The 25,393-nt window shown below is 40.8% G+C and overlaps 2 protein-coding genes across 2 annotated transcripts in view; one reads left to right on the top strand and one right to left on the bottom strand.

The window, feature by feature from the left end:
- The window catches only part of LOC133024062 (kinesin-like protein KIF13B), a 37,468-nt gene extending 35,211 nt beyond the window's left edge, over positions 1-2,257 (bottom strand). The window contains exons 1-2 of the mRNA XM_061091024.1: positions 2,072-2,257; positions 518-600 (exon numbers count right to left, since the gene is read on the bottom strand). Of these exons, the coding sequence (XP_060947007.1) occupies positions 518-600; positions 2,072-2,130 (142 nt within the window). The 5' untranslated portion in view covers positions 2,131-2,257. The remainder of the gene's footprint in view (positions 1-517; positions 601-2,071) is intronic.
- Positions 2,258-2,321: 64 nt separating this feature from the next.
- elp3 (elongator acetyltransferase complex subunit 3) lies at positions 2,322-24,046 on the top strand. The gene is made up of 16 exons (XM_061091025.1): positions 2,322-2,383; positions 2,542-2,763; positions 3,321-3,420; positions 3,761-3,899; positions 4,408-4,478; positions 4,754-4,817; positions 5,167-5,235; positions 5,739-5,893; positions 11,189-11,350; positions 11,496-11,622; positions 18,593-18,786; positions 19,136-19,226; positions 20,713-20,778; positions 21,367-21,594; positions 21,848-21,929; positions 23,040-24,046. Exons 2-16 carry the CDS (start codon positions 2,742-2,744, stop codon positions 23,129-23,131), a joined length of 1,662 nt encoding a protein of 553 aa, XP_060947008.1. The 5' UTR covers positions 2,322-2,383; positions 2,542-2,741; the 3' UTR covers positions 23,132-24,046.
- Positions 24,047-25,393: the final 1,347 nt, after the last annotated feature.

The raw sequence follows: 25,393 nt of genomic DNA, 5'->3' as shown, positions 1-25,393 counted from the left end.
GGTAGTGAATCATGTTACTGTTGTTCAGGAACACAAACGTCTGTAAGCTGAAGCCTTGGTCCTGCTCAGCTGTTGTCAGAGTTATTTAGGCCAGTGACAGTGCATTTAACATGTCCCTCAGTAGGCATTACAGTCCATTTTCTGTCAGGATGTGATGTCAGTACCTACTCTAAATTTTCCACTTTCACTCCCATGGCACTCCTGCCAAAACTTTCCCAAAAGAAGGGGCAAAATAGACCTTTTCAGAGCCTGACAGAGAAAAAGGAGGAACTCTATAAAACAGAGGAATGGAGCCACATGTTTGTCCAAGACTAACTAAACTAAATTAGCCATGGCCTCGCAAAGTCAGAGAGAGAGCAAACACCAAAACAGATATGGGGCACTGCAGAGCTGATAAAGTTCCGTCAGAGTGGTGGACATGGTGGTTGACTCATGGAAAAACACATGAACGTGTTGCTGTATGGACTCACAACAGAAAAAGTGTCGCACATGGTTTCTCGGACATTATTACACTCACCTCTCCTGTTCATGGGTCGCACACGAACAGCGACCTTTACATTGGAGTCACTGAGGCTGTTGTCCTCCATGATGCCACTGGACCTGTGGTATTTGAATGAATGGACACAAGTGAAACAAGTTACAGTATGTACTTATAACAAACTCTTAAAGTACGTATAGATGCAGTTTTTCTTACAGTAATGTTATGTTAATTTACTCAAGTAATCCTGAACTACGTCTCAAACAGCCCTCTGTTCATGTCTGGCTCAAAGCCTTTGTGTAACGTCACACATGCTGGACTCGTCTTTCGTTTCCATCCATGCTTATTTTCCACAAGGACACCACCAGTTGTCCCTGGTACGAGGCAGCTCTGCACCACTGTCCTCACGACCTGGTGCCGCTTCACTCTCGCCCTCCTACATATGCCAGAGGTCCTCCGTAGACAGTTTTCTTCCATATATATTATTATTGTGTCCCAGTTGTTGTTCTAACCGGTTGATTTCAAACAGGATGTTTTGATTCTGCAAAAAATGTGGAAGTGCATGTTGTAGTTCTACCACACGCCCAGGAAGGTGGCAAGGTCTACCAGTGACATAAAGATCATCATGTGATATTTATCAACAAAAGATTGAGTATATCTTAGTCCAGGCATCACGGTGGGAAATTAAACATTCATCATATTCATAAACAATCCATATTGCAACAATACAAAGCGGGTTTAAATTGATGAAGTTCCCATTTAAGGTACTAGCACTTTATATTAGTAATGGCATCGATGAAACTTTGTAGAAACATTCTTGTCCAGCAGCTTTGGTAACTTTTCAGATGACAGTGTAAACCACCAGATGTCTTCATGTTCAGTGTTTGCAATAAACCGAAGAATGAAGAGTTTCTTTTTGTGTTGAGAAAATTCTAAATCAACCCACTAAAAAGCCTCTTGCATTTGCTGGAAAGTGCATCATCACAATTATGTAATCGGGCTGCTTTTCTGAGCTCATGAAAACAAGACTTTTTAGAGCAACATGGTTCTCACAGAAATCCGATGATCTTCTGATGAGGATCTTATAGAACATGATGCATTGCAGTAGATTAAACGAACTAAGTATGTAAAGTAGTTCAAATGAGCTCATCTTTAAACATTTGAATGAATGCAGCATGGATATTAGCCCGAAAGCATCAGACGGAATAGTAAAACATTTTACTGCACCATGAGACCTTTTACTGTCCATACTTTAACTACGTTTTTCTGACACATACTTTTACTTGAGTAACGTTTTGAATTGAAGACTTCTATTTGTAAAGTGTGGAGTTATTATTCCTTTACTCGAGTAAAATATCTGATTACTTCTTTCACTAATTTCCCTGAATTACACCTGAACGCATCCTGCAGTTATCTAGCTCCTGAAACTTCTTTGCGTGAGATACGACGTCTCTATAAATAAACCCTCCCGGGAGCGAGCGACCGCTGCTTAATTCAATGACATTTCTATTCAAACCCAACTGTAAAAGCAGCTCATGGAACACACACACACGCTGACATACAGTGTAAATACAGTGAGAGCAGCGAACTGACCGTGTTGAGCAGTGCGCAGTAGCTTCTGTCCCGCAGGCTCCTTCGAGTGCAGCTAGCATGGGACGCTACAACACGGAGAGGACGTCCAAACACGTTCAAAATGACCGTTCATAAATGAAACGCACCGCAGGACAGTGAACTACAGAAGCCATGGCGTCTCTGTGACATTAAACTTCAAATGGAATGACACCCTCACGGCAGGGCTCGGCTCATTCTCCCGACTCCACCTGTTGCATTTCCTGAAACTTCCCGCAGAGACCAGTCAACCAGTCACTCGCAGCTAAAGGGATTTGAGATTTAACTGAGCTTCAGGTTCACACGCACGCACCTACACACACACACACGCACGCACACACATAAACACAAACACACCCTCACACGCGCGCGCACCCACACACACACAGACTTTGATTAAAGTTACTCACACTTTGTGTCACAGACATCAAACTGTGCCGTTGAATCTTTATTAGAAAACTTAATGAAGCTGCGGGTCTTGACGGGTCTTTACGACACTTGACGACACCAGCCGTTGCCTTACGACAAGCCGTGTTCCGACGCAGCGTGGAGTTGTTTACCATCCCTGACAGCTCTCTCTCGACTATTGAGTTCACATTGAGCCTCTGCCCGGTCGACACTCGTTTGAAATTGGACTGTTTGTGTAAAGGGAGACATGGGGAAGCCAAAGAAAAAGAGTGAGTGTGTGACAAAATGGTTGAAATGCCCGGAACGTCTTTATAAACTGCCCGAGCCGGCTGTAGCTTGATGCTAATGCTAGCTGTAACTTTACTTTGCGTGTGTTTTCTAGCTTGTCAGTGACGTAACTCAGTTTTGTGACGTTAAATGTGGGTCACTAATGCAAAGCAAACACACTACAGCTTTATTTCATGTAGTTATTAACGTCTGGTTAAGGACAGTGGGCTGCTGGTAATGACCAGTATAAACTAACCTTGCTGTTTGCTACTCGTGTACAGTTACTACTATTACAGTGTATTTATTCAGTTTACATTGTACATATTACCTTTCAAATGTTATAGTTCCTTGCATTCATCATGTATTTTGTACGTATGTATTGCTTTATGCTTAATATGAATCACTATCCCCTTTTTTTCTGTAACATGGTAAAAATCCCACAGCAACACTAAGAGAGGACTATCTTGTCTTTATCTCATCTTATGAACTCAGATTTTTTATTTCCATATTTATGTCCAATATATTAAATCTCACTTTATTGGTCATTGGTCCTTGTCAGGTGACCTCAGTCGAGCGGAGCTGATGATGATGACCATCGCTGACGTCATTAACCAGCTTCTTGAAGCCCATGAGGAGGGCAAAGACATCAATCTCAACAAGTAAGTTTTACCATGTACAAACATACAGACACTTTTACATAGGTATTCATGGCCCTCTATTGTATCTATTCATAGGAAAGCTTTTATTTTCTGTAAAGGTTTAATATCTTGACATATATGCCACTGGTAATTTTGCAGTACATGTGTATTTAAGCTGTATGCTTCCATGGTTTTGCATGTGTAAAATTAATGTTTGGATCAGTATTTGGCCTTTGGTATAGTAGTGTATATTATACATTCTATAAGATATATTGTTTTTTGGCTCTTCATCTCAGTGCTCTTCTCTGTCCTCTATCCTCCTTTTTTCTACAAGTCATAATAAATCATATTCTGTTTTCAGAGTGAAGACTAAGACCTCAGCTAAATATGGACTTGAATCTCAGCCCCGGTTGGTTGATATCATCGCTGCTGTTCCACAACAATACCGTCGTGCTCTTGTGCCCAAACTAAAGGCCAAACCCATCCGCACTGCCAGCGGGGTATGTAGCCCTCGTTCTCCCGACTTTAACTGAGTACTGGAATTAGAGATTTCATTCTGAACGCTGAGTGATTGTATCCAGTTAAAATTATTTGTCAGTTATATCAAGAGTGAAGTAAGTTCAGACAATTAGATGAAATCATAGCTTTATTGAGTATGACGCATACACCTATACATATAGTGGGCTTGGCTCAATTCTATTATTAAACTTCACAGTATACTTCATATTTCTCTTTCAGAGGATTTATGAATTTAAGCCAAGACCAGATTGTATTTTACGCGGTGAAGCATTTAAATTGTGTGATCTGTGCATGTTCTCTTATGAGCTAATATATGGAGTGTTCAAATTTAAGTATTTTTAAATAAAGACATGATTAACAGGAAGACTGTTATGATTATTTCAGGACTGATTATATTCAAGAAAGTATAAAAGCAAGGAGACACCTAATTTATTAAATTACAGAATAGTACTGATGTTATAATATATTTAATGCTTCTCTCTTTCACAGATTGCAGTTGTGGCTGTGATGTGCAAACCTCACCGATGTCCACACATCAGCTTTACAGGCAACATCTGCGTGTATGGATTTTAGTGTTGTTTAAACTTACTCAGTTTTGTTTCAGATAAGAATTACTTTTATTATGTAGTATTAATTATATTGTAATATGTTTGAGTCACTTGGATAATGGTCACTGCAGATATGGTCAGATCATTATTATGTTGATTTAAATTTTAGGACTGTGAGACAGGAGGATCAGTTTTAATTGCGTATTTGAGACAATGTTTTTTACATGTTAACAGAGTCATCATTGATAGATTCAATGTAGCTCTTAAATCAATCTCTTCTCTGGCAGCTACTGTCCTGGTGGACCGGACTCAGACTTTGAGTACTCTACACAGTCTTACACTGGTTATGAGGTAAGTTGATATCTAAAACAGGCAGGTTTTCTGTTAGTTTGCATTCACACAGTAATCTGCTGCAATACACATATTCTGGTTTCAGTCTTTGGAAAAAGATAAGTTGACTTATTATTGCATTAATTACCTTATTTTCATGATAGGTTGTTGTCAATGTCTTATATTTATTATAACAGCAGCTTTTATTTTGGCCTTTTTCTATTTCATTAATGGAGTCTTGTTTTACTACCGGCTGGTTCTACTGCTCAAGCTCCATCATGCTCAAACTAATTTTGTTTTGCGCTGATCTTTTCTTTAAACTGTTCATATTTGTCATAGCTTTGATCATTTTTGTTCTTCTCCCTGACAGCCAACATCCATGAGAGCCATCCGAGCCCGCTATGACCCCTACCTCCAGACCAGACATCGGGTGGAGCAGGTCAGTGCATTCATGTAGTATTTTTCTTCAGTGGCTCTGCATCATTTAATTTAACTGTTTGATTGAGTTGTCCATTGCTGATGGCTGACAGCAATGTGTTAGTATGAAGTTATGATAGCTCATGGGCTTTAAACTCCTGCCAAGACCTATCCCCTTTTATGCTGTTATTTAAATTTATGGCCACATTAGTTTAATTCAACAGAGCATACTATGTATTAGAGAAACAGTTTATGTAGATGTGTTAATTTGCCACATCACTCATTTTCTTCATAGTTGTTGGAAGTCAGTTTTATGTACAACTGCTGCACAAGGTATAATTCCAATCTATTTCATAAGATTTTATGATTATTCTTAATAACCATTTTTCTAGAGAACAGCATTATTTTACTGTGCTTCACTGCATGTTTCTCTACCTCCAATTACAACCTATAAAATGTGGCAGTTTTAAACATTTTATTTTCCTAGTTGTACAAAACTTTGTGTGTTCTCTGTGTGATGTTAAGCTGAAGCAGCTGGGACACAGTGTTGACAAGGTGGAGTTCATCGTGATGGGCGGCACCTTCATGGCTTTGCCTGAAGAGTACAGAGACTATTTCATCAGGAACCTACACGATGCTCTGTCGGGACACACCTCCAACAACGTGGCCGAAGCTGTCAGGTACTGTGGAGAATTTTGTTAAAAATAAAAATAACCCCCAGACCCCCAAGGAGTGGGCGTAGTAGCTGCAGATTTCATACCTTTTAGTCATGGGATCGATTCTAACTATGTGTTTTGTTCATCTTCCATTGGTCTTGGCACCATTAGTCTTAAAACCAAGTATTTGAATGGCATATTTATATATTTATATTTATCTGTATAAACCCCATTAACTGTTTGTATTTGCTGTAGATAACAAGTATTATATCCACCAGAGGGAGCTGTTCCACTATTCTTTTAGCAGCCATTACATTCTTTCCATGAAGCCCTCCTCTTCAGATGGATTACTTTTTCCCAATCACAAAAGTATATGTTAGAAATGAAAATACATCTTCCAGACTTTTTACGCAAGATTTTCTTTACAAATTGTAGTCTGACAATTATTTTAATTTTCAGTTAAGCTGCAAGTTTATTGATTAGTCTTTCAGTCATATTTGTTAATACATTTTCAGAAACTAGACAAAATGCTCATCATCATTTCCCTGAGCCTGGAGAGATATCCACAAGTTTCTTGTTTTGTAGGATAAAAGTGAATCAAGTGGAAAATCATAATTTTTATCAATTTAGTTACTGTATATGAACCAGACCCATTTTTACTAAAGTAAAAAAGCTTTACATAACTTAACATTCTTCCCTCGTAGTCACCCTTTCAACCATTTTCAATGTGCCAAATTTTTCTTAGCACTTGTGTGTTCTCACTTGACTCTACCCTCCCCCTCACCATCGAACTTAGCACAGCTAAACACTAAACATCCTTCAGGAAGCTGTCATGACCATTTGCACATATTAGGCCGTTGAATGAACACATTCCGAATTCAAGAGCAAGTTAAAGCTTTGAATAAGTCCTCCACACTTGCATATATATTGATTTCTCAATTATGGAGTTGGACCAGCTGTCGGTGGAATTGGGCACACGTCTGCTCAGTATGGATTAGGTGAAACTTTCTGGATGACTTGGAGAAGATTCAAAGTCAAAGTACAAATAGCCATTTGTTGAAGACGTCATACAGATGATTGGAGCAAATAATGGCTTTTTCACAGGACTGAGGCTGGTTGTCAGCAGTGGCTATTTACTTTCCTAAACTCAGATAATACGCAAAAGGTGTGTGATTGTGCGTGCGTGCGTGTGCGTGTGTGTGTGTGTGTGAGTGTGTGTGGGCCTGAATCTGCTGCTGCTCTGTTATCAGCATTGTTCGTTAAGATACTGTGATTGCAGTAATTGTGGCGGCGGCTGCTGAGTTTGAGAAGGAGGAGGCTCTTGGTCTGGGTAGGAACAGGCCGTATCTCTGCCTGGGTGTGAGTGTTTGTTTGTTTGTTTGTTTGTTTGTTTGTTTGTTTGTTTGTGTGTGTGTGTGTGCGTGTGTGTGTGTGCGTGCGTGCGTGTGAATGTTTTTGTATGATATTTGTGATGTGTCTTTAAGAAACACACTCACTTCTCTGCCGCTCCTCACGCTCACCCAGCACCTGATGTGATCACAGCAGCCAGATACCTTGAGATAATCGCCTGAGATAATAGACTTTTTATTGATTCATCTCATACAATCCGATCATCCTCTCTCGAGCATAAACTCGTGTAATTGGTGTAAATCAGCCACCAGACTGTAAAAGATGGACATTTATTGCTGGCAGAGACAGAATCCAAAGGAACATGAGCTGGCATGTGGAGAGCTAATGGTCACTGGAGCAGCAGGAGTGAAAATAACGGCTGAACCGTGTGACAGATTGAGATGTGTCTGTTTGTGCTGTTTGTGATTTTGATCTCAAATAAGTTGGAAACTAAAAAAGGAGTAGTGGAAAGTACGCAAATATTTTACTTAAAAGTACCACATTAACTTTTCTTCTTTAGTAAAAGTAAGTGCTTGTTTGTTTGTTTTTTACATTCCCTTTTAGTGGAGCGTGGTCTTAGCATAGAACTTGTTGATTATACCTACAGATTTTGAAATGCTCGCACTCAAAACCCTGTGCTTGTACTCAAATATATCCGGCTTGAGCTTAGATTTCCTTCACTCCAGCTTCAGCTCTTCTCCTCGCTCAAGCTACTTGTGCTGTGTGTGTGGCAAGCCTTGTCTGCTCTTGGATTTCTCCTCTGCTCTTGGATTGTTTCTTCTCCGCCGATATTTTTGTCTCTCAAAACCCCCAAACCAATAGATTGCAATAAAAATGTTGATCTCCCTTGTTTTGGTTACTTTAGCTCTATCTATTTATTTTTTGTAGTTGCTAACACCAGTGTTCCCATAATGTAATAAAACAACTTGAGACGCTTGCTTTTGCCGTACACTCAACCTCTCTGAGGGTGTTGTCGATTTCCTTCTCGCACACTGGCAGGAAGCCAGGGCAGTAGTGCATGAACCCGGTTAATGTAAGCGTTCACACAGCAGTCACATAGAAGTAAAGCCAAGGCACTGATAAGTACAAGGAGTGTATATTTGAGTGTGAGCGTAACATTTTGAGTCAGAGCATTACAGTCTGATAGTGAAATCCACACTGTCCTGCTCTCAAATTGAAAGAACCTTCTCTTGAATAAAGACCTCTCTAAACACAATGCATGTAGAAAGTACAGATATTATATATATATATTGTACCCCAAATTATATCTAATTAGTACAGTAACAGACTAAACGTGTATTTGACCACCACTGCTAACGAGTCTGGATCAGGCTCCACAAAGCTCTGAAAATACCTGTGTTGAGAAGTAATAACATTTAAAGAAGGCGATGTATAGCACTATCTCATCTCTTCCTGCATCTGGCTGCTTCTCTTCAAGCCTTAGTGCTTCTTTAATCAGCAGACCTACTGCTGTGTGGGCAAAATTGTTTTTAATAAATCCCTGTCACGCTACTTGCAGTTCAAAACTCATCTGATAATTAGTTACAGAGGTTTAAGGTCAGGCTATCATTGCCGACGTCCACAGGAAATCACCTACTCTGTTGACTTTAGCTGTACTTGATAAAACCTCAGGTAGTTCAGATAAATATTCAGACTGCAGGTCAGCAATAACAAATAGAACTGGCTTTAGTCTTTCAAACGAGTTGTGACTGAGTTTAGTTTTGGTTTAATAGGCTTGAGTTGAAAATGGCTTCAACTCAACCTCCTAGGCCCTGCTTTGAGGAATGTGAGTTTTAATATAAGTGTATAAAAACCAACAAAATGTGGATTCATTTGGACTAACATATCCATCATGACACAGGCAACTTTCTTAAAGACAAAATAAATCTATATAAGATAATCTGATATTAGATGGATTGTTAAGTTGTGTTGCTTTAGGTGACTGAGATCTGACGTTGAAGTGGCCACTTTTCATTCTCCGATAGTGGTGATGCTACTTTTATTTGTTTTTTTTAAAGTATGAAGCTAATCTTGGGCTTACTTTTGACAAGATTAATTTAGGAGGTCGGGGGGGCAGACACGGTCCCTGTGGGGTTTTGGGTGGGTGACTGCTCTAATGGAAGCGCAGGGAAGCGTGTAAGACTGCTACGCTTGTCTCCTGGTGACGGTCAGATTTCCAGATATGGGAGCTGCTCCATTCCAGCGTTGGATAAATGCCGTCGCTCATAATAAGACCAGAAGCGTTGTTGTCCTATCTACTCAGCTCATGTTTTTGGCTGGACACCACCTCGACAGCCAGTGGTTGAATGATGAGAGGCGGGTACAAATGTCATCACTGACCAACATTGTCCTTGCATATCTTAAAACAGATATCCAGATGTCCATACTGTGAATAACAATCTTACGACGGTTACATTTATTGTGAGGGAGTAGTTTTAAATAGGATTAAACGTCTGGCCCCAGAAACGCATCTGACTATCACCACTTCACATTCTGAGTTGTGCTCATTGGGATGTACATAAGTAACATACTCTCTGTCAGTGAAGAGAGAGAAAAACATCACTGGATCACAAAGGAACACTAGTTCAATATATTATATCAGCTAGATTTACAGATAAAATTGCGCCCCATGGGTAAAATTGATTGGGGTACTCAAAAATAATTTGGTTTGTATTTTGAATGTTTTCTTCTTTTAAAAGTGTCTGAAAATGAGGTTGAAATTGAACATTATTGAATGTGAATTTGTCTGGCAGCATGGGAATAAATTATTTTTCACAGCTGACTCTTGCTCTCTAGCATCTAAAAGCCTCTATGTTAGTGCGATGCCTGTTAAAGTTAACGTTGTCACTATTGATGCACAGTAGTTTTATTTTTTAGAGCTTTCAGCTGCCTGCTGCTGGAAATTGGACTAATGAAAGCAGTGGGATTAAGCAAGACAACAAAACCAAGTGTGGACTATTTGCAACTATTTTGACCTTTTATGTAACTTTGGTGAGCGGGTACGACCTCCTGTGAGTGAGTGAGTGTGACTGATAGTCGCAGCTGAAACTTGCAATCAGGCCCAGCAATTTCCAGAGTAATGCTGCACTGTAGATCAGATAAAAAATACTTAAAAGTCTCATAAAAACATTCATCTTCAATATTTAGTGAGGAAACTTTAAATATATGAAGAATTCCCGAAACTGGGGATCATGGGTAATATGTGTTTCAGTTCAGTGAGTGGGACTACTCAGTCAGAGCTCTGGTCAACACAATGGTAGCGTTGTGACCCTGTTGCTTAGTTAAAGTCAAATACTATGAGCTGAACGACACTCTGCAGTGCTGAGGGGAAGTGCAGAGATGATTGGTAAATGGTGGTTCAACATTACAAGGGACCTCGCATTGCTCTCTGTCATTTGAACCATTGGTATTATAAAGAATTTTGGTTTTGCTGCTTTAATTCTCAGCCCGTGTGGAAGACAGAGAAACAGATTTTAGCCCATGATTAAAGAATAACTTGTTTAAATGTTTTGAGACTTAATCATCTACATCCAAACACTGTCATGACTTATAAGTGAGTGAGCAATTCAAATATTTAATTTGCTTTTGATGCAAAGCAAACACTCAGTAATGACTCATTTAACAATTTTTTTTTGCATGACAAACATTTCCTTCTGCTGTCATCAGTTTTCTTTATTGCTTTAGTGTGTCTTTAATGTGAGGTTAGTGTTAAATGTTTGGATAATGAGCCGTGCAAACTCGCAGCGTGCGAATTGATGTTGCTAAATGATCCCAGCATGCATAGCGCCCTCCAACACTGAGTGAGGGCTCTGACTAAATAGTCTAATTAAAAAAAACATATTATAATAAGCAGGAGCTGTATTATAAGATATTAGATATATAGTATGAGCAGAAATAACACTCAACGGAAATGACTGTTTCCTTCTGCAGGTACTCTGAGCGCAGTAACACCAAGTGTGTGGGAATCACTATTGAGACGCGGCCGGACTACTGCCTGAAGCGACACCTCAGTGACATGCTGGGCTACGGCTGCACTCGGCTGGAGATAGGAGTCCAGAGTGTCTTCGAAGACGTGGCCCGAGACACAAACAGGTCAGTGGGTGAGGGAGGGAATGAATGGACAGATGCAGATTAGAAAGCAGACGTTATGTAACCGCAGCTGCTCTGATGGCGTGTGCAGTTTACCTGCAGGCTTTTTATTTTGAAATGACTCATGTGACAATTGTGGTTCTTGCAGAGGCCACACGGTGCGAGCTGTGTGCGAGTCTTTCCACCTGGCAAAGGACGCCGGCTTCAAAGTGGTCGCCCACATGATGCCAGACCTGCCCAACGTGGGGATGGAGAGGGATGTGGAGCAGTTCATTGTAAGCACTGACCTTTATTCAGTTGTTCATTTTAACAGAACCACGCATTTTTACCGTCCACACAGACAGTCCGACCTCATACTTTCAGCTGCGGTAATGTGCGTGGTTGCAATTGGCATGCAGTAGAGTTCTCTCTCATCCGAGAACTTTATCTCTTTAGTCTGTGTACCTGTTACACAATCTGTTGCCTGTGAGAGGAAACATCAGCTGCATCCTTCTTGGGATGCGTTCGTAGACTGATTTCTTCACAGCGACGTGACCAGTCTGTCCCAATTCAAAGCTAGATTAATAACTTTTACGGCATAATGAATTGCTGTTGGAGAACGTCACTGGTGAGGCACAAAAACAACCTGTACTTCTTCATTGTTCTTCTCATTGAGAAGTGAACAGAGTGATGAAAGTGACAGAGGTATCAATATGAACATGATTGAGTGGGAGTTTCTCATCCATTTACTCTGGGAGTGCAAATGGCTCGAGTCGAACTGGCAACATGGTGGTTAAACCACAACATCACCAGGACGCCAATTAGATTTCACTTTTAAACAATTTTCAGATTCACAGACATGTTTGGTTTGGGCTTATGAATGAGATTAGTTAGATTATAGACGACTGTGTGTCACTTCATATTCTAATTGTCTACATGATGGAGCCTCGCCGACTATCAGTCGATCAATAAAAATCCGTCAATATGAGCCCTTTCCAGACATTGGTATCTAAGTTTATCATTTCTTACATGTGTCAATATCAGCTCTTTAAAATATATTTTACAAGTCAAAGTTCTATATATTTTGTTATATTTGTCATTGCTCAAATTCAGTCCACTTTTAATGACATCAGTTAAAATACTAAAATATTGTAAGAGAGTTTCTGAGTTTCATGTGGACGAAGTTGCGTAAAGTAACATATGAGATATTTTAAAATCTAAAAATAACACCAGTAACTTTATGCAGCAGGCTGATCATTAGTTTTATTGTTTGTGACATTAGTGATCACCTGTTTTCTCCTTCTCTTGGCATCAGAGTGCGTCATTACTATTTGTCTCGCAGTGGTATGTAGCAAGCAAGTCCTACGTGTAGCGTCTGAAAATAGAATTTGCGTAGCGTTGACAGTCGCCTCACAGTCCCAGCTGTGATGTGAAACTCCTGTCAGATGCTTCTCAACAGCAGGCTCACTTTAGAGCTCTGATTGGAAGCACAGCTCTAATATGAAAATGCAAAATCAGACGGTGCTGCCTCCCAACACGACCGACTGTGGGATGTACATGAAGACTCCGTTTGAAGCTCGGCTCATGTATGTGACACAGAAATCAAGCGATTAAGAAGACAATGAAAGGAAAGGCTGTATTACTAATAGGTGCAGGTAAGTATCTGAAGTTGTGAGAGAATGTGTCACTCACTGTGTCAGAAGCAGCAACTGTGAAATCTTTCTCTCTCTCTCGCTTACGTCACAATTTATTCAACTGTGTGTGATCATTGGCGGGGGGGTAACTCACTGCGTGTTGCATTACAAAGGAACAGTCTTCAGTCGTCTACAGAGGTGAAGAAGTTCAAACGCTCAATGTTCCCGTGTAATGAGATCCTAATTAAACATGAGGAGACAACACAGAGAGATGGAACCCTCACATGTGATGCAAAAACTGTTTTATTCTGCTGGGGGATTTTCAGAGTAGAACCACATGAAGCCCGCAAATCCAAAATATTATTATTTATTAATGTTAGGGCATTGCAGTCGTGCAGGGTTAGCACTGTTGCCTCGCTTCAAGAAAGTTCCTGTTCTTCCGTGTGGAGTTTGCACGTCCCTCCCAGGTCTGAGTGGGTTTTCTCTGGGTGCTCCAGCTTCCTCAGGTTAAGTGGAGACTCTGAAAGTGTGACTGGTTGCTTGTCTCCTTATGTTGACCTTGCGATACGCTGTTGCACGAACCCGGTGTACCCCGCCTCTCGCCCAGTGTCAACTGGGATTGGCTCCAGCTCTCTCCAGATTTTTTTCAATCTGCTCATTTGTGGTTAAATTACCTTGTAACACAGCCAGTCACATCTTTAATGAGTTTGACTTTAAGGAAAATGCTTTATTTTGTTTGTGCCGAATAAGATTGGGAGATCGATACAGCTGTCTTTTTTTTTTAAAGGCAATGGTGTGGTCTTTTTTTTCCGACAGCATTATTTCTTCATTTCACGCTCACATTTTGTAACGCTTTCCCTCAGACCCCTGCCCTCTGTGTTAAATAGTGATCACGTGCACAGTCCTCTGCGTCTGCACTCTGTACACTGTTGCTGCAGTGTTGATTTCCTCCCACCAAAATCAACACTGCCCTAGTACCAAGGCGTTCACTTCACTTCTTACAATGTCCCTTATGGTGGTTACTGCTCAATCAGGTTCTGTGGATCACATACATAAATATGTGACCGATTCTGTACCCAAACCCAAAGAAATCATGATCAGCTAATCTCAATATTCTCACTTTTAGCATTAATTGTGATTGGAATACATTTGAATATTTTTTACACAACACAAATGTAACTTTGATGTCTCAGATGTCTCCAGCCTCACCAGCTGCATTTTTTTCAAAATGTCTCAGCTCATAGCACACTGACCTCGCCATTGTGCTTGCATAATCAAATCATCAATCACTTAAAAAACTAATATTGTGTATATATATAAGGATGTATTCCCAGGCGTCAAATATGACTTAACCAATTAAATCTGAAGAAAGTAAACACACAATTAAGATTAAAAACATAATCCATGCTGGTGAGTGATGAGTAGAATCTGATAAAACAGTAACCACCTAGAGATTCTATAACAAGTAAAGCCAACACTACCACAATGACATCATTGGTCATTGTCATACCTGGTCTTCTATTGGTTGGGGAATTTGGATAGGGTCATTTCACAAAATATTAAGAGCAAAGATCCAGCTGTGATAAAGCTAGACCAACTAGCAGTGGTCTTTCAAGGCAAATAGCAATATTATATAAAATAGATAATACATGTGTATATATATATATATATATATATTTCTTTACAATTTTATATACGTATAAACATGTCAGTGCTATGGTTGACAAACTTAAAATCAAAAAAACATCTTAAATGACATCTGCAGTTGCAGTTTCCCACGTTTCAGCCGCATGTGTGACGGTGCTGAAATACTATATGTCCAGTTAGCTAACATTGGTTGATATGTATTGGCTGGGCTGTAATGAAACCACAATATGGTGTAGATCTCACAGAGGGCAGGAGTAGATTGGAAATTTAATGAGCTGAGACTCAGCAGAAGAACCCACACGTCTGTCCCTCAGCTGACCAGATGCATGATTCTTTTGTCTTGCACTTTGTCCTGAAAACGTTGGATCCGGGTGTTATTTGAGGGTTGTCCGGTTCCTTTTGTGTGCTGTCAGTGCTGAGTGTGTAAAATGGGAATGTGTAGCAATGAAGGCAGTGTGGACATCCACCCCAATCTCCTCAGCATCAACAACTCTGAGTGCTTCATTTTTCACAGGAGATTTAAGTCGGGGAGAAGACTCCGTGTCCTCCCGCAGATTTGTTACATTACCCCTCTCTCTGTGTGGGTGTTTGTGGGGGTGTGGGTGGGGGTGCGTTTCCTGAGCCACTAGTGTGGGTGGATTTGTGTGTTTGATGGTAATAAGGAGGGCAGCAGCAGGTCGACACAGTGAGGGGAAGCAGATTAAATGTGTCCTCAGCCCTCACAGCCCTCCTCTCCTTTCTTGTAAACATTTCTTTTGTCACTTTTCTCCTCCCTGCCCGTACTTTCTCCCTTCTCCTCTGTCTTTTGGGAGAACAGTATTTTCTCTCTCCTGTCTCCTTGTCTGTCACTTTCCCCCCGCAGTTTCTTTCCTCTCCATTATCGTTGACTTTATCTTTTCCATCTCTCTTCTCTCTAGTTTTAAACTTTCTGTCTTCTTCTCATCTCTGCGCTCACGTCATCTATCTGCCCACTCTCATCTCTGTCCTCTTCCAATCACACTCTCTACGTGGCTGCCTTTCTGCCCTCTTATCTTATCACACCAGATTATGCATGTTTTGTGTGGCTCCCCTTTGCTCCTCCTCATCATGTCTAATCTTCCATGACATGTTTCCTGCTAGCACGTGGGGGAAAATGCAGGCTTTTGAACAGCTTCACTCCAGGATCCAAAATGGCATCTCAGGGAAAATCCCAAATTGCTTAGTTTGCATCCTGCGACAAATCGTGCGCCAAGTTTATCATTTGGACACATCATCTTTACAGATAATAATACCTCCACCAAGTACGTTATGTTTACACCCCTGTCTGTTTGTTTATCAGCAGCATTATATGAAAACAATTTAATAGTTTTCCGAAAAACTTGGTGGAAGGATGATGGGACATTTGCTGGTGAAAAAACCTGTACACTTTGGTGCAAGATTCTTTTAATTTCTTTGACAATGTGAAATAGCTAATTCTTTGACATTTTCACTGACTTCCCAGGGAGTAATTCATGGTTCTTGATATAAAAAAAAAATCTGGCACATGGAGAGAAGTGATATATGTGAGTGTTTGAAATCTGGTGCAGCTTGATTGAATTTAAGGGCACTGTTCTGCCTCGGTGGAGGGACGGCTGGAGGTGGAGGTTATCGTGCTATTCCGGTGGTCAAATATAACGTATATGAATAGTTTTTCGTAAGATTAAGATTTTTTCCTTAACAAAAAATTGAATTGATGTATTTATCATAAGGAAGTGGTGGCCTTGTACCACCCTTACCACTCATATGACTTTTATTACAACAAATTTGTGCGTACTAAACTCGCATTGTTCTACTGTAGTGTGCTTATCCTCTTCCTCTCTCACATATTTTGAGCAAGAATGCCTAAAATGACTAAACCTGAATTAAAATGGCTGTAGTTTCTGGCTCAACAAACTAATCGGTAGGCATAGGTAGGCACTCTAGTGTTTGACATCCTAGTTATAAGACTTCCAAACCTTTCCTATTTATTAAAGAGAACACAGACTGTATCATAGTTTACTGTATTTCCTCCTTTAATAAGAGAATAATCTGGCACTTCAGATGCTAATGCTCCACTGTGTTCACCTGCTTAACACAAACACAGTATTACAATGTCCCTCAGTAAAGCTCATTCCTTCACCAAGGCCGACAGTCCCCTTCAATTCAATCAAGCTGCAACACATTTCACACAGTCATAGGTATTAGTCCCCTTAATGTACAAAAATGTTCCTGGATCCATCCCCTGATCCGGATCAGCACATACATTGTAATGGCTTCTCCCTTGACCCGTACAGCATCCGTCCACCAAGTAGCTTTTGTGTAATCCTGCTGACTAACAAACAGTCATGGGCAACACATGCTTGCTGTTAGGTGCTGAGCAGGGACAGAGTTTTTTTGGCTGGAACAGGTGCCTGCGGCGACCGAAAACGTTGACGTGAACGTGAACAGTTAAGCTGAGGGTCAGACAGATTAATGACGAGCTGTTACTCCCTATACAGCTCTGTTCTGGTGATTCATCACCTCAAGCAAGACCAAACCTCACCTTAACATTGTTTTCACATTGTCATTTTAGGTCATTTTCAGAGAAATGTGGATGTTGGCTGTTTTAAGAGGAAAATCAATAATTCTGTGGCAAGAATATAGATGAGTATTTAATAATTTGAGCTGTAATGATGCCGCCAATCCTACGCTAAGACTGCAGCTGCCTGGTAACCCTTAAAAAGGATTAAGAAAAAAGGAATGGATGGCATCAAGGAAAATTCCAGACATCTTTGTGTGCCTGGAGTGTCCATATAGGGAGGCAAATGCTGCAACTCTGATGCAAACAACAGCTGAGATTTCAGTGGAGGGATGTTTACTTGGAGAACTCCATGAAAATTGGTAGATTAATAATCATCATGACATGCAGGCCTGCTCGATACAGAGCTCTTCACCACTGAATGCCAGTTCAAGGAAGAAGGGATCTCCCATTCAAGCGTTCATCCTTTTCTAGCTCTTGTGCAAGTATGTTTTTTTTTCCCGCACCACCACCCACTGAGTTTCTTGTGTCAGCCTGGAGCTGCAGAGGGCAGTAGGAGAACTTTGCATCCTCCTTGCGTCATTGTGACTTCCCTGATAATTAAATTCGATTACAACAGCCCCCCCGGCCTGATATCCTCTCTCACTTATCTCTTGTGCCCAGATGCTCCCTGTTCATCTCCACCGACCGACAGGATTTTCTGTGATGGTAGCAGGTGCAAAATCTCTAAAATAGTCTCCAGACTCCTCTTTTTTTTTTGGTCCTCGTGTGATTAAAAGCTGTGACAAGAGAAATGATGATAACACGGCCTGTTTTTCGAGAATGGGCCTTAATTCCAGATCTTCATGGTTGTGATCATGTGATAGTCAGTACAGAGGGAAGAGAATGACTGGAAATCCCAATGATTCCCCTCAATGCACTGAACTGTACAGCGAGATTTGTTTCCTTCAATTGAATAACTGAGCCCCGCTGCGCTGTTCTCTGTGATATCTGCTTTCTATCCGCTGAGGCGATGTCTTTTATGTTTCCTCAGTGCTGTCGCAGCTTTGTTGAATGTTCAGAAACTTTTCTTTGCTGTGTAGAAAAAACTGGATGATTCAAGTGAAAAGAAATGTGGGTATTTCTTCTTTGCTTACTTTATTTTCTCATTTCTCATATGTCCAGGTGTGAATGTTAACACTGCAAATATAGCAGTGTATAATCAGTTTAAGTCCATGAAGTGTATTACATAGTGATATGACAACACGATGACCTGTGGTAAAAGAGATACTGTTGATTCATTTTGAAATACATAAGCGCGTTGAATTCACAGGCAATTTCAGGAGACTAATGAGAAACAAGCTGTAATGGAGGCTTTGACTTTGAGAGCTGGAGAATCGTTCAGTGTTATTCAGCCGTCACGTTTTCATTTTCTTCGCCTTATAGAGTAGATGCTTAATGTGCCACATGCATCTGTGTGTTTCTTTGAAGGAGTTTTTTGAGAATCCAGCTTTCAGGCCAGATGGGTTGAAGCTGTACCCGACCCTGGTGATCCGGGGCACGGGGCTGTATGAGTTGTGGAAGACGGGCCGCTACAAGAGCTACACGCCCAGCGCCCTCGTGGACCTCGTGGCCCGAATTCTGGCGCTGGTGCCGCCCTGGACACGAGTCTACAGGGTACAGAGGTAGGAGAATAAATGGGCTTGATGACATGCACATGAGACAATAGTTTAAAACTCCATTAGTCAATATTGATGACATAAACATTGATACAACTGTCTCATTTGACAATGTCCATTGTTTGTCCAACAGCAACACATTACCTCCTTACACTATATTCACCGTATAATAATTGGCTTCCTCCTTACCATCCCAAAGTATAGATCAAATAATAATTTTAATCAGGGACCAGATACATTAGCTGCATATTTTGTACATAAATGATCTGGTTTAGATGTATTTTTGTGGCTGTTTCTGTAATCTCAAATTCTAAAGCTTTACTCCCATCATCTCTGCTCTCGCACGCCTCACCAGGGACATCCCCATGCCACTGGTGAGCTCCGGAGTGGAGCATGGGAACCTGAGAGAGCTGGCACTGGCCCGGATGAAGGACATGGGCACTGAGGTGAGACGCAAAGGCCTCCCATATTAAACTGAAAGAGCCGGTGTCAGCTTATACTCAGCAAGGGAGCTAATAGACTTTCCCAGCTGGGATGTGATCCAAACGGTCACAGCCGTACTCGGGTGGTGGAAGTTGCCAACGGACAAATGCTGACTGTCGGAGTAATTTGCATTCATTGATGTTATAGGGTAAATTGACCGATTAAAAAACCTCTCCGGTATAGTTTAGAGCTTTTGGAGCATGGAGCTGAAGCACCCCCCTCATCACAACCTGCCCATTTATTGAATTGACAACTTTAGTAGATGTTGAGCTCATTCATGTTGAGCACACCAGGCCAGGATTCATCTAACCGAATCGCCAACTAGTCACACCAGGCAGACGACCCCTCACTAACTTCCATTAAGTGGGGTGAAGAGCTTCCTGTTTGCTTCAATTAGAAACAACCAGGGCATTTATTGACCATGAAACTGGAATACCACCCCACACACCTCTGGTCTCCACCCCCCTCTAAGTCAACCATTTTATTTTTTTTATTATTTATATTTATTTTTATTTTATTTATTATATCATTTCTTACAGGTTTGTGACTAACTCAGAGAAGTTGCTCATTTTACATCACATATAACCGCAACTATAAAAGTTAAAACTTTTGACTAGTTTCAATTAACTTGAATTAAATGACATCTGCTTTCAGCTTTATGCAACTTATTTTCTGTGTCAATAGAAAGAGCAGAAACTAATCGTTAAAAAAAGTGACCTGCAATAACAGACGAAGCAAGTAAAGACCCTGAAGCTTCACCACTGCTGCTGCACAAAGAGCTGTACCCCATGTTTATTGAAGGTCCACTTAGTACACACAACCCCACGACATCACGTACTCTGCTGCTGGTCTTCTGTTTATTCTAAGTTTATTAATATTGTACAAGCCCAAATTGCAACAAATTGGACAATACATTTTCGTAGGGCTTTAAAATTCACATGCCAAGTGTGAAGGTAAAGATGAATGTTGAATTAGTAGAAATATTGAGGCTCATCCAAGTAACTGAAAAGGTCATAATCATTAAAATGTCAGTTTCGGTTAATTTGACACTATTGTTTTAATACTACAGCGAACACACCTTCAGAACTGAAGAACAGAGCAGCCAAATTTACTAACAGTTTTTTAGTAACTCAACCTGATTTCATGTTAGTTAACTTGCTGCAGAGTTCAGAAGTCAGATGAGTTTAACATGCAGCTTTTCATCTAACGGTTCACTGTGACTGCTTCTACTTTTCTTGTTTACTTTCTGACACATCTAAACGTATATTACAATAGATATATAAAAATATAGATATTTATGTATCATATAAAAATTATATAAAGCTAGATTTGTGCATGTTTTATAGTTTTGGGTCTTTTATAGTGAAATCAACCTGATGTACGAGTCCCGTAGTCTTTTAAAGAGCTTTTAAACTGGTTTGACCCATTTTAATTTTTCTGTATTTGCAGTGTCGGGATGTCAGAACCCGAGAAGTGGGCATTCAGGAGATCCACCACAAAGTCAGACCTTACCAGGTAACGGGCAGCACCAGTACAATGTTGTATCATTCAAGACTGATGACCAATGACACACAGATTTCTGTATGCTGCTTTAAAAAGGAATTCACGTATTTATAACCATGGCTCTTTCCAAGTGTGGTTGCGTATATAAATGGTACAAAAACTTTTGAGTCGGTCCAGATGATCCCCTCTGCTGGCATCTGCAATCCCAGCAGCAGTGGCTACAATTTAACCTTATGGGGCAAATGTGTCAGTCTATGAAATGTACTTGGAGAGAGAGGCAACATGCACAGGATGGACAACGAGCTGCTGCATGGTTTCGAGTGAGACTTCTAGTTGTGTGACACTTGTAATAATGCCAGACTCATAGCAAAGACCCAGAATAACAAATTGAGCCTTGTATTGGTGAGAACTTTCGTTTAAATGACGCAGTTGCCCCATAAGTTTACATTACATCCACTGCCGCAGATAGTCTTTTAAGCAGATTCCCCTAAAAAATTAAGTAACATTAATTTACTCAACCGCATTTATAAACAAATGGGCCATGTCGAAAGGTATCATAATTCCTCTTTAAGATTAACATAAACACAAACATGTTCCAAGGTGGAGCTTGTGCGGAGGGACTACGTGGCTAACGGCAGCTGGGAGACCTTCCTCTCCTACGAGGACCCTGAGCAGGACATCCTGATTGGCCTGCTGCGTCTGCGCCGCTGCTCCCCCCAGTCCTTCCGTCCCGAGCTGAAAGGAGGCGTGTCCATCGTGCGTGAGCTGCATGTTTACGGCAGCGTCGTCCCCGTCAGCAGCCGAGACCCCAGCAAGTTCCAGCATCAGGTGGTTATCATTTCACAGCCGACTCCTCATACAGAGTAGATCCCCCCCCAAACACCAGCTGTGAATCTGATTGTTTTCCTTCCCAACACTGAGACATGTCTCCTGGGTTGTACTTTCCCTCCCCGTGCTGGACTGGAAAAGTTAAACACTGAGATTAAGCTCAAAATCATGGATCAGTAGGTCAGATGTCGTGGAAATACTGGTTTTACAATGTATTCTTCTGTGTCTGTTGCCATTTCTCCTCCTTGTGTAGGGCTTCGGTATGATGCTGATGGAGGAGGCAGCAAGAATTGCCAAAGATGAACATGGCTCTGGAAAACTGGCCGTCATCTCCGGTAAGAAACACAACAGCACATCAGGGAATCATTTATCCAAAGACATCAGGACACAAACTTTTGCAGTACTAAGCCCATACATGGCTTTAATATGTGAGTATAATGCCACACAGCAGCTTTATGGTTTTTAATTCCTTCATGCATTCTCTTGATGTGTTGAATATTTGAGATGCATTTTCAAAATCTTCACAATATTTCCATATCAGGTTCAAAAGTTAGGTTCAATTTATAATTAATTCAGTTGGATTCATTAAGACCAATTGCAAAACAAATTTTTTAATAGAAGGACATTTCAGACACACACGAAACAATTTTCATTTTGCATCATTATTAACAGTTATCTGTTTAAATGATGGAAGGTGAATATAGTGGATTATATCGTGAATAGCATATGTTCCTTCAAGTGTAACTTCACCCCTGGAATGAATTGTGAATTGTCCGCCTGGAAATTGAAAATTTTCTTGAGAACGCTGAGCTGGGATGCGGGGCTAAGACACACACACACACACACACACACACACACACACACACACACACACACACACACACACACACGCATACAAATTGCAAAGTTATCTAGGTTGTCTAGCTATGAGCAATGACTACAGTAGCAGCACATACAGCGTGTGTGTGTGTGTGTGTGTGTGTGTGTGTGTGTGTGTGTGTGTGTGTGTGTGTGTGTGTGTGTGTGTGTGTGTGTGTGTGTGTGTGTGTGTGTGTGTGTGTGTGTGTGTGTGTGTGTGTGTGTGTGTGTGTGTGTGTGTGTGTGTGTGTGTGTGTGTGTTAATAATAGACAATGGGGTTTAGAATCAACATTGAATTACAAATAACGGAACTTGATAATAAATGGGAATTTAAAAGCACTATTAATGTATGCAGTATCTCTATAATGTCCTCTAACGTCCTGTCATTGCAGCTCTAAAGACTAATGCAGATAGGAGATAAGCCATGCTAGAGTATTGGTTTGGCTTCAGCGACTTTGTGCTCCTAAGTAAAAAAGGGACAGACTATTTTTATCAATAACCTACAAGAAAATAGTTTTTCCTCTCATTTGTGTGATGCTTATACAGTAAGTTGTCTGATGTCCTCTGTCCCTGGTTTGTTCTGCAGGCGTAGGAACAAGGAACTACTACAGGAAGATGGGCTACGAGCTGGAGGGACCGTACATGGTGAAGGACCTGTATGAACCTGGGATGGACTGAAGCTGGACAACGTTTTTTATCTGGACAAGTGCAAACAAAACAGACACACGTACACGTTATTTATCAGGACAATATTCCTCCTGTGGTATTTCTAGTTCTCTGTTTCCCAAGCGTCAGAGGAGATAGTGGTTGGGTGTTTTTTTTTTCCCTCTCAGCTCAGGCATCTGCTTTTTATCTGGGACACACTCGAGAACGCTGTTGCACGTCTCCTGTTTTGTTTAGATAAGGAGACAGTGTGACGACGTCGGGAGTGAAAGAAAGTTACACGAGCATCTTGGGAATGAGGGTTTGGAGTTCAGGCTGAGATGCCATTAGGTGGAGGTGGACATTTGACGTTTTAAATGTTACATTTAAGCTGTTTCTTTTTCTAAACATGCACCAAAATAAGACAAACAGTGTTGGTATTTCTATGTTTACACATTGAAATGAACTTTTGCCGCCACTGTCGCGTGTATGACCTCAGTTTCAGCGAGCAGCATTGAGTCGCTTTGACGAGAAATGACAACGGGGCTGCCGAGGCATTTTTTTACTGCCACTGAAATGTTACGTTTCGGTGTTGATTTAGGACGAGAGACGTGTTAAGCATCACAGTTTGAGTTAATCATGTTTATGTTGCAACTAAATGAAAAACCCATTATGAGTCAAGCGTTCATTAACGGCTGGCAGTGGATGAATGAACAGTGCAGTGTCCTCACTGGGCAGCCGTTGTGTAATTGCACAATTTTGATTTATAGGGCAGGAAATTCAATATTACATAAATAGCTTTTTAAAGCTCCACAGTTAATCCTGTTTCTTGTTTTTACTTTCATGTGTTCTTGGGCTACATGTATTCTGGTTAATTCCAGATGTTGAAACATCACCTGACCGTCTTTTTGTTTTTTTGCTCTCAGAGAATAAAGTATATTTCAGTTACCATTTTGTGTCCTGCTCGTTGTCTCTGAGACATTTTAATAATAATTAAACTTTAATGGGAAAAGAGGTTTTAGCTTCCAAAGAAAGGTCACATCATGAGTGGGGCCTATAATGTGTTCCCCAGTGTCAAGGGTGTGCGCCCCTGATGATTGCCCTATGAGAGGGTTTCACTGGCTCATTTGACACAGCCTTTCCAATTACATTTCCATCCGTTGCCTGTTTCATGAACACTGACTGAATGCTGCGTTCAGCCGCAGTCTTACTGTAAAGTGTTTGTCATTTGAAAAATAGCTACCAGTAAAACACGAGAGGCTCATGCGCCGACGTATGTCTCATAGAGATCCCGACTACAGGGGCGAGTGAAGCTGAACGGCCATGCGTAATTTCCCGGATGCGGCCGCGGTGTCGTGACTGCACTGTGTCGTGCAGTCCTGACGCAGTGAGGAATAAGGCATTTTTTTGAGGGGGGGGGGGCTTGCTCTCCACGCTTGCTCTCCACGCTTGCTCACTCCTGCAATCAGCTGTGAAATCTGAAAGAACTTTTCCTCCCGCTCAGACTCGCTGAGTCTGTGCTGAGCTGATTGGTGCTGTAGGAGGAGGCAGACTTTGGTCTAATCTTCACTGCAACATGAGCAGAGGTGTAGCAGGTTCAGTTAAACTCTGCTGAAGTGAAGGTTACAGAACTTGTTTACTACAATTACAAGTGGAAAGTGAGTGGAAAAGGGTCTGGGGCTGCTGATGTCTGTGTTTCACTTCTCCACCCACTGTATGAAATGCCTCGTTAATCCTTATATATAACAAAATAGCTCATTAAGGCCCATAATTAGGAGTTTTTTTCACTGTAGTTATACAATGTAAAGTTTGACAACTTTAGGGCTATAATAAGAATAGGAATAATCGATTTTGGTGTCTTGCTAGACACATGACAATATGTCACAAATAAACCCATGACGAGTAAAAGTAAAACCAAATGTTAAAATCTGATTGACACAAAAATACTTATCACTAACACATTTAACACAGGAATAGTTAAAAAGTCAAACCAAGTTTAAAATCAGGTTAACAGGCACCAACACTTAACACCTAGTGTATATATAGTATATCTATAAATTTATATATAACTGCAGCAAATTCATAAATCCAATATCGTAACTGTAGTAACTGCCGGTGAAAAACCTTGTTTATCTTTTTCTTTATTTTATTTTTTAAAATGTTACACCTAAAGTGGACCAGAGCAGTGTAAAAAGTTGAAAATGACTAGGTAGTGAGTATAGATTGACATTAAACCAAGAAAACATTCAAGTGAAACATATTGACAGATTTTGTGGAGGTGGATCTGCTCCTGATGTT

The sequence above is a fragment of the Limanda limanda genome, chromosome 18 (genome assembly GCF_963576545.1).
Source record: "Limanda limanda chromosome 18, fLimLim1.1, whole genome shotgun sequence".
NCBI lineage: Eukaryota > Metazoa > Chordata > Actinopteri > Pleuronectiformes > Pleuronectidae > Limanda > Limanda limanda.
The sequence above is the reverse complement of the archived record's forward strand: the minus strand, read 5'-3'. Positions and strand labels throughout refer to the sequence as shown.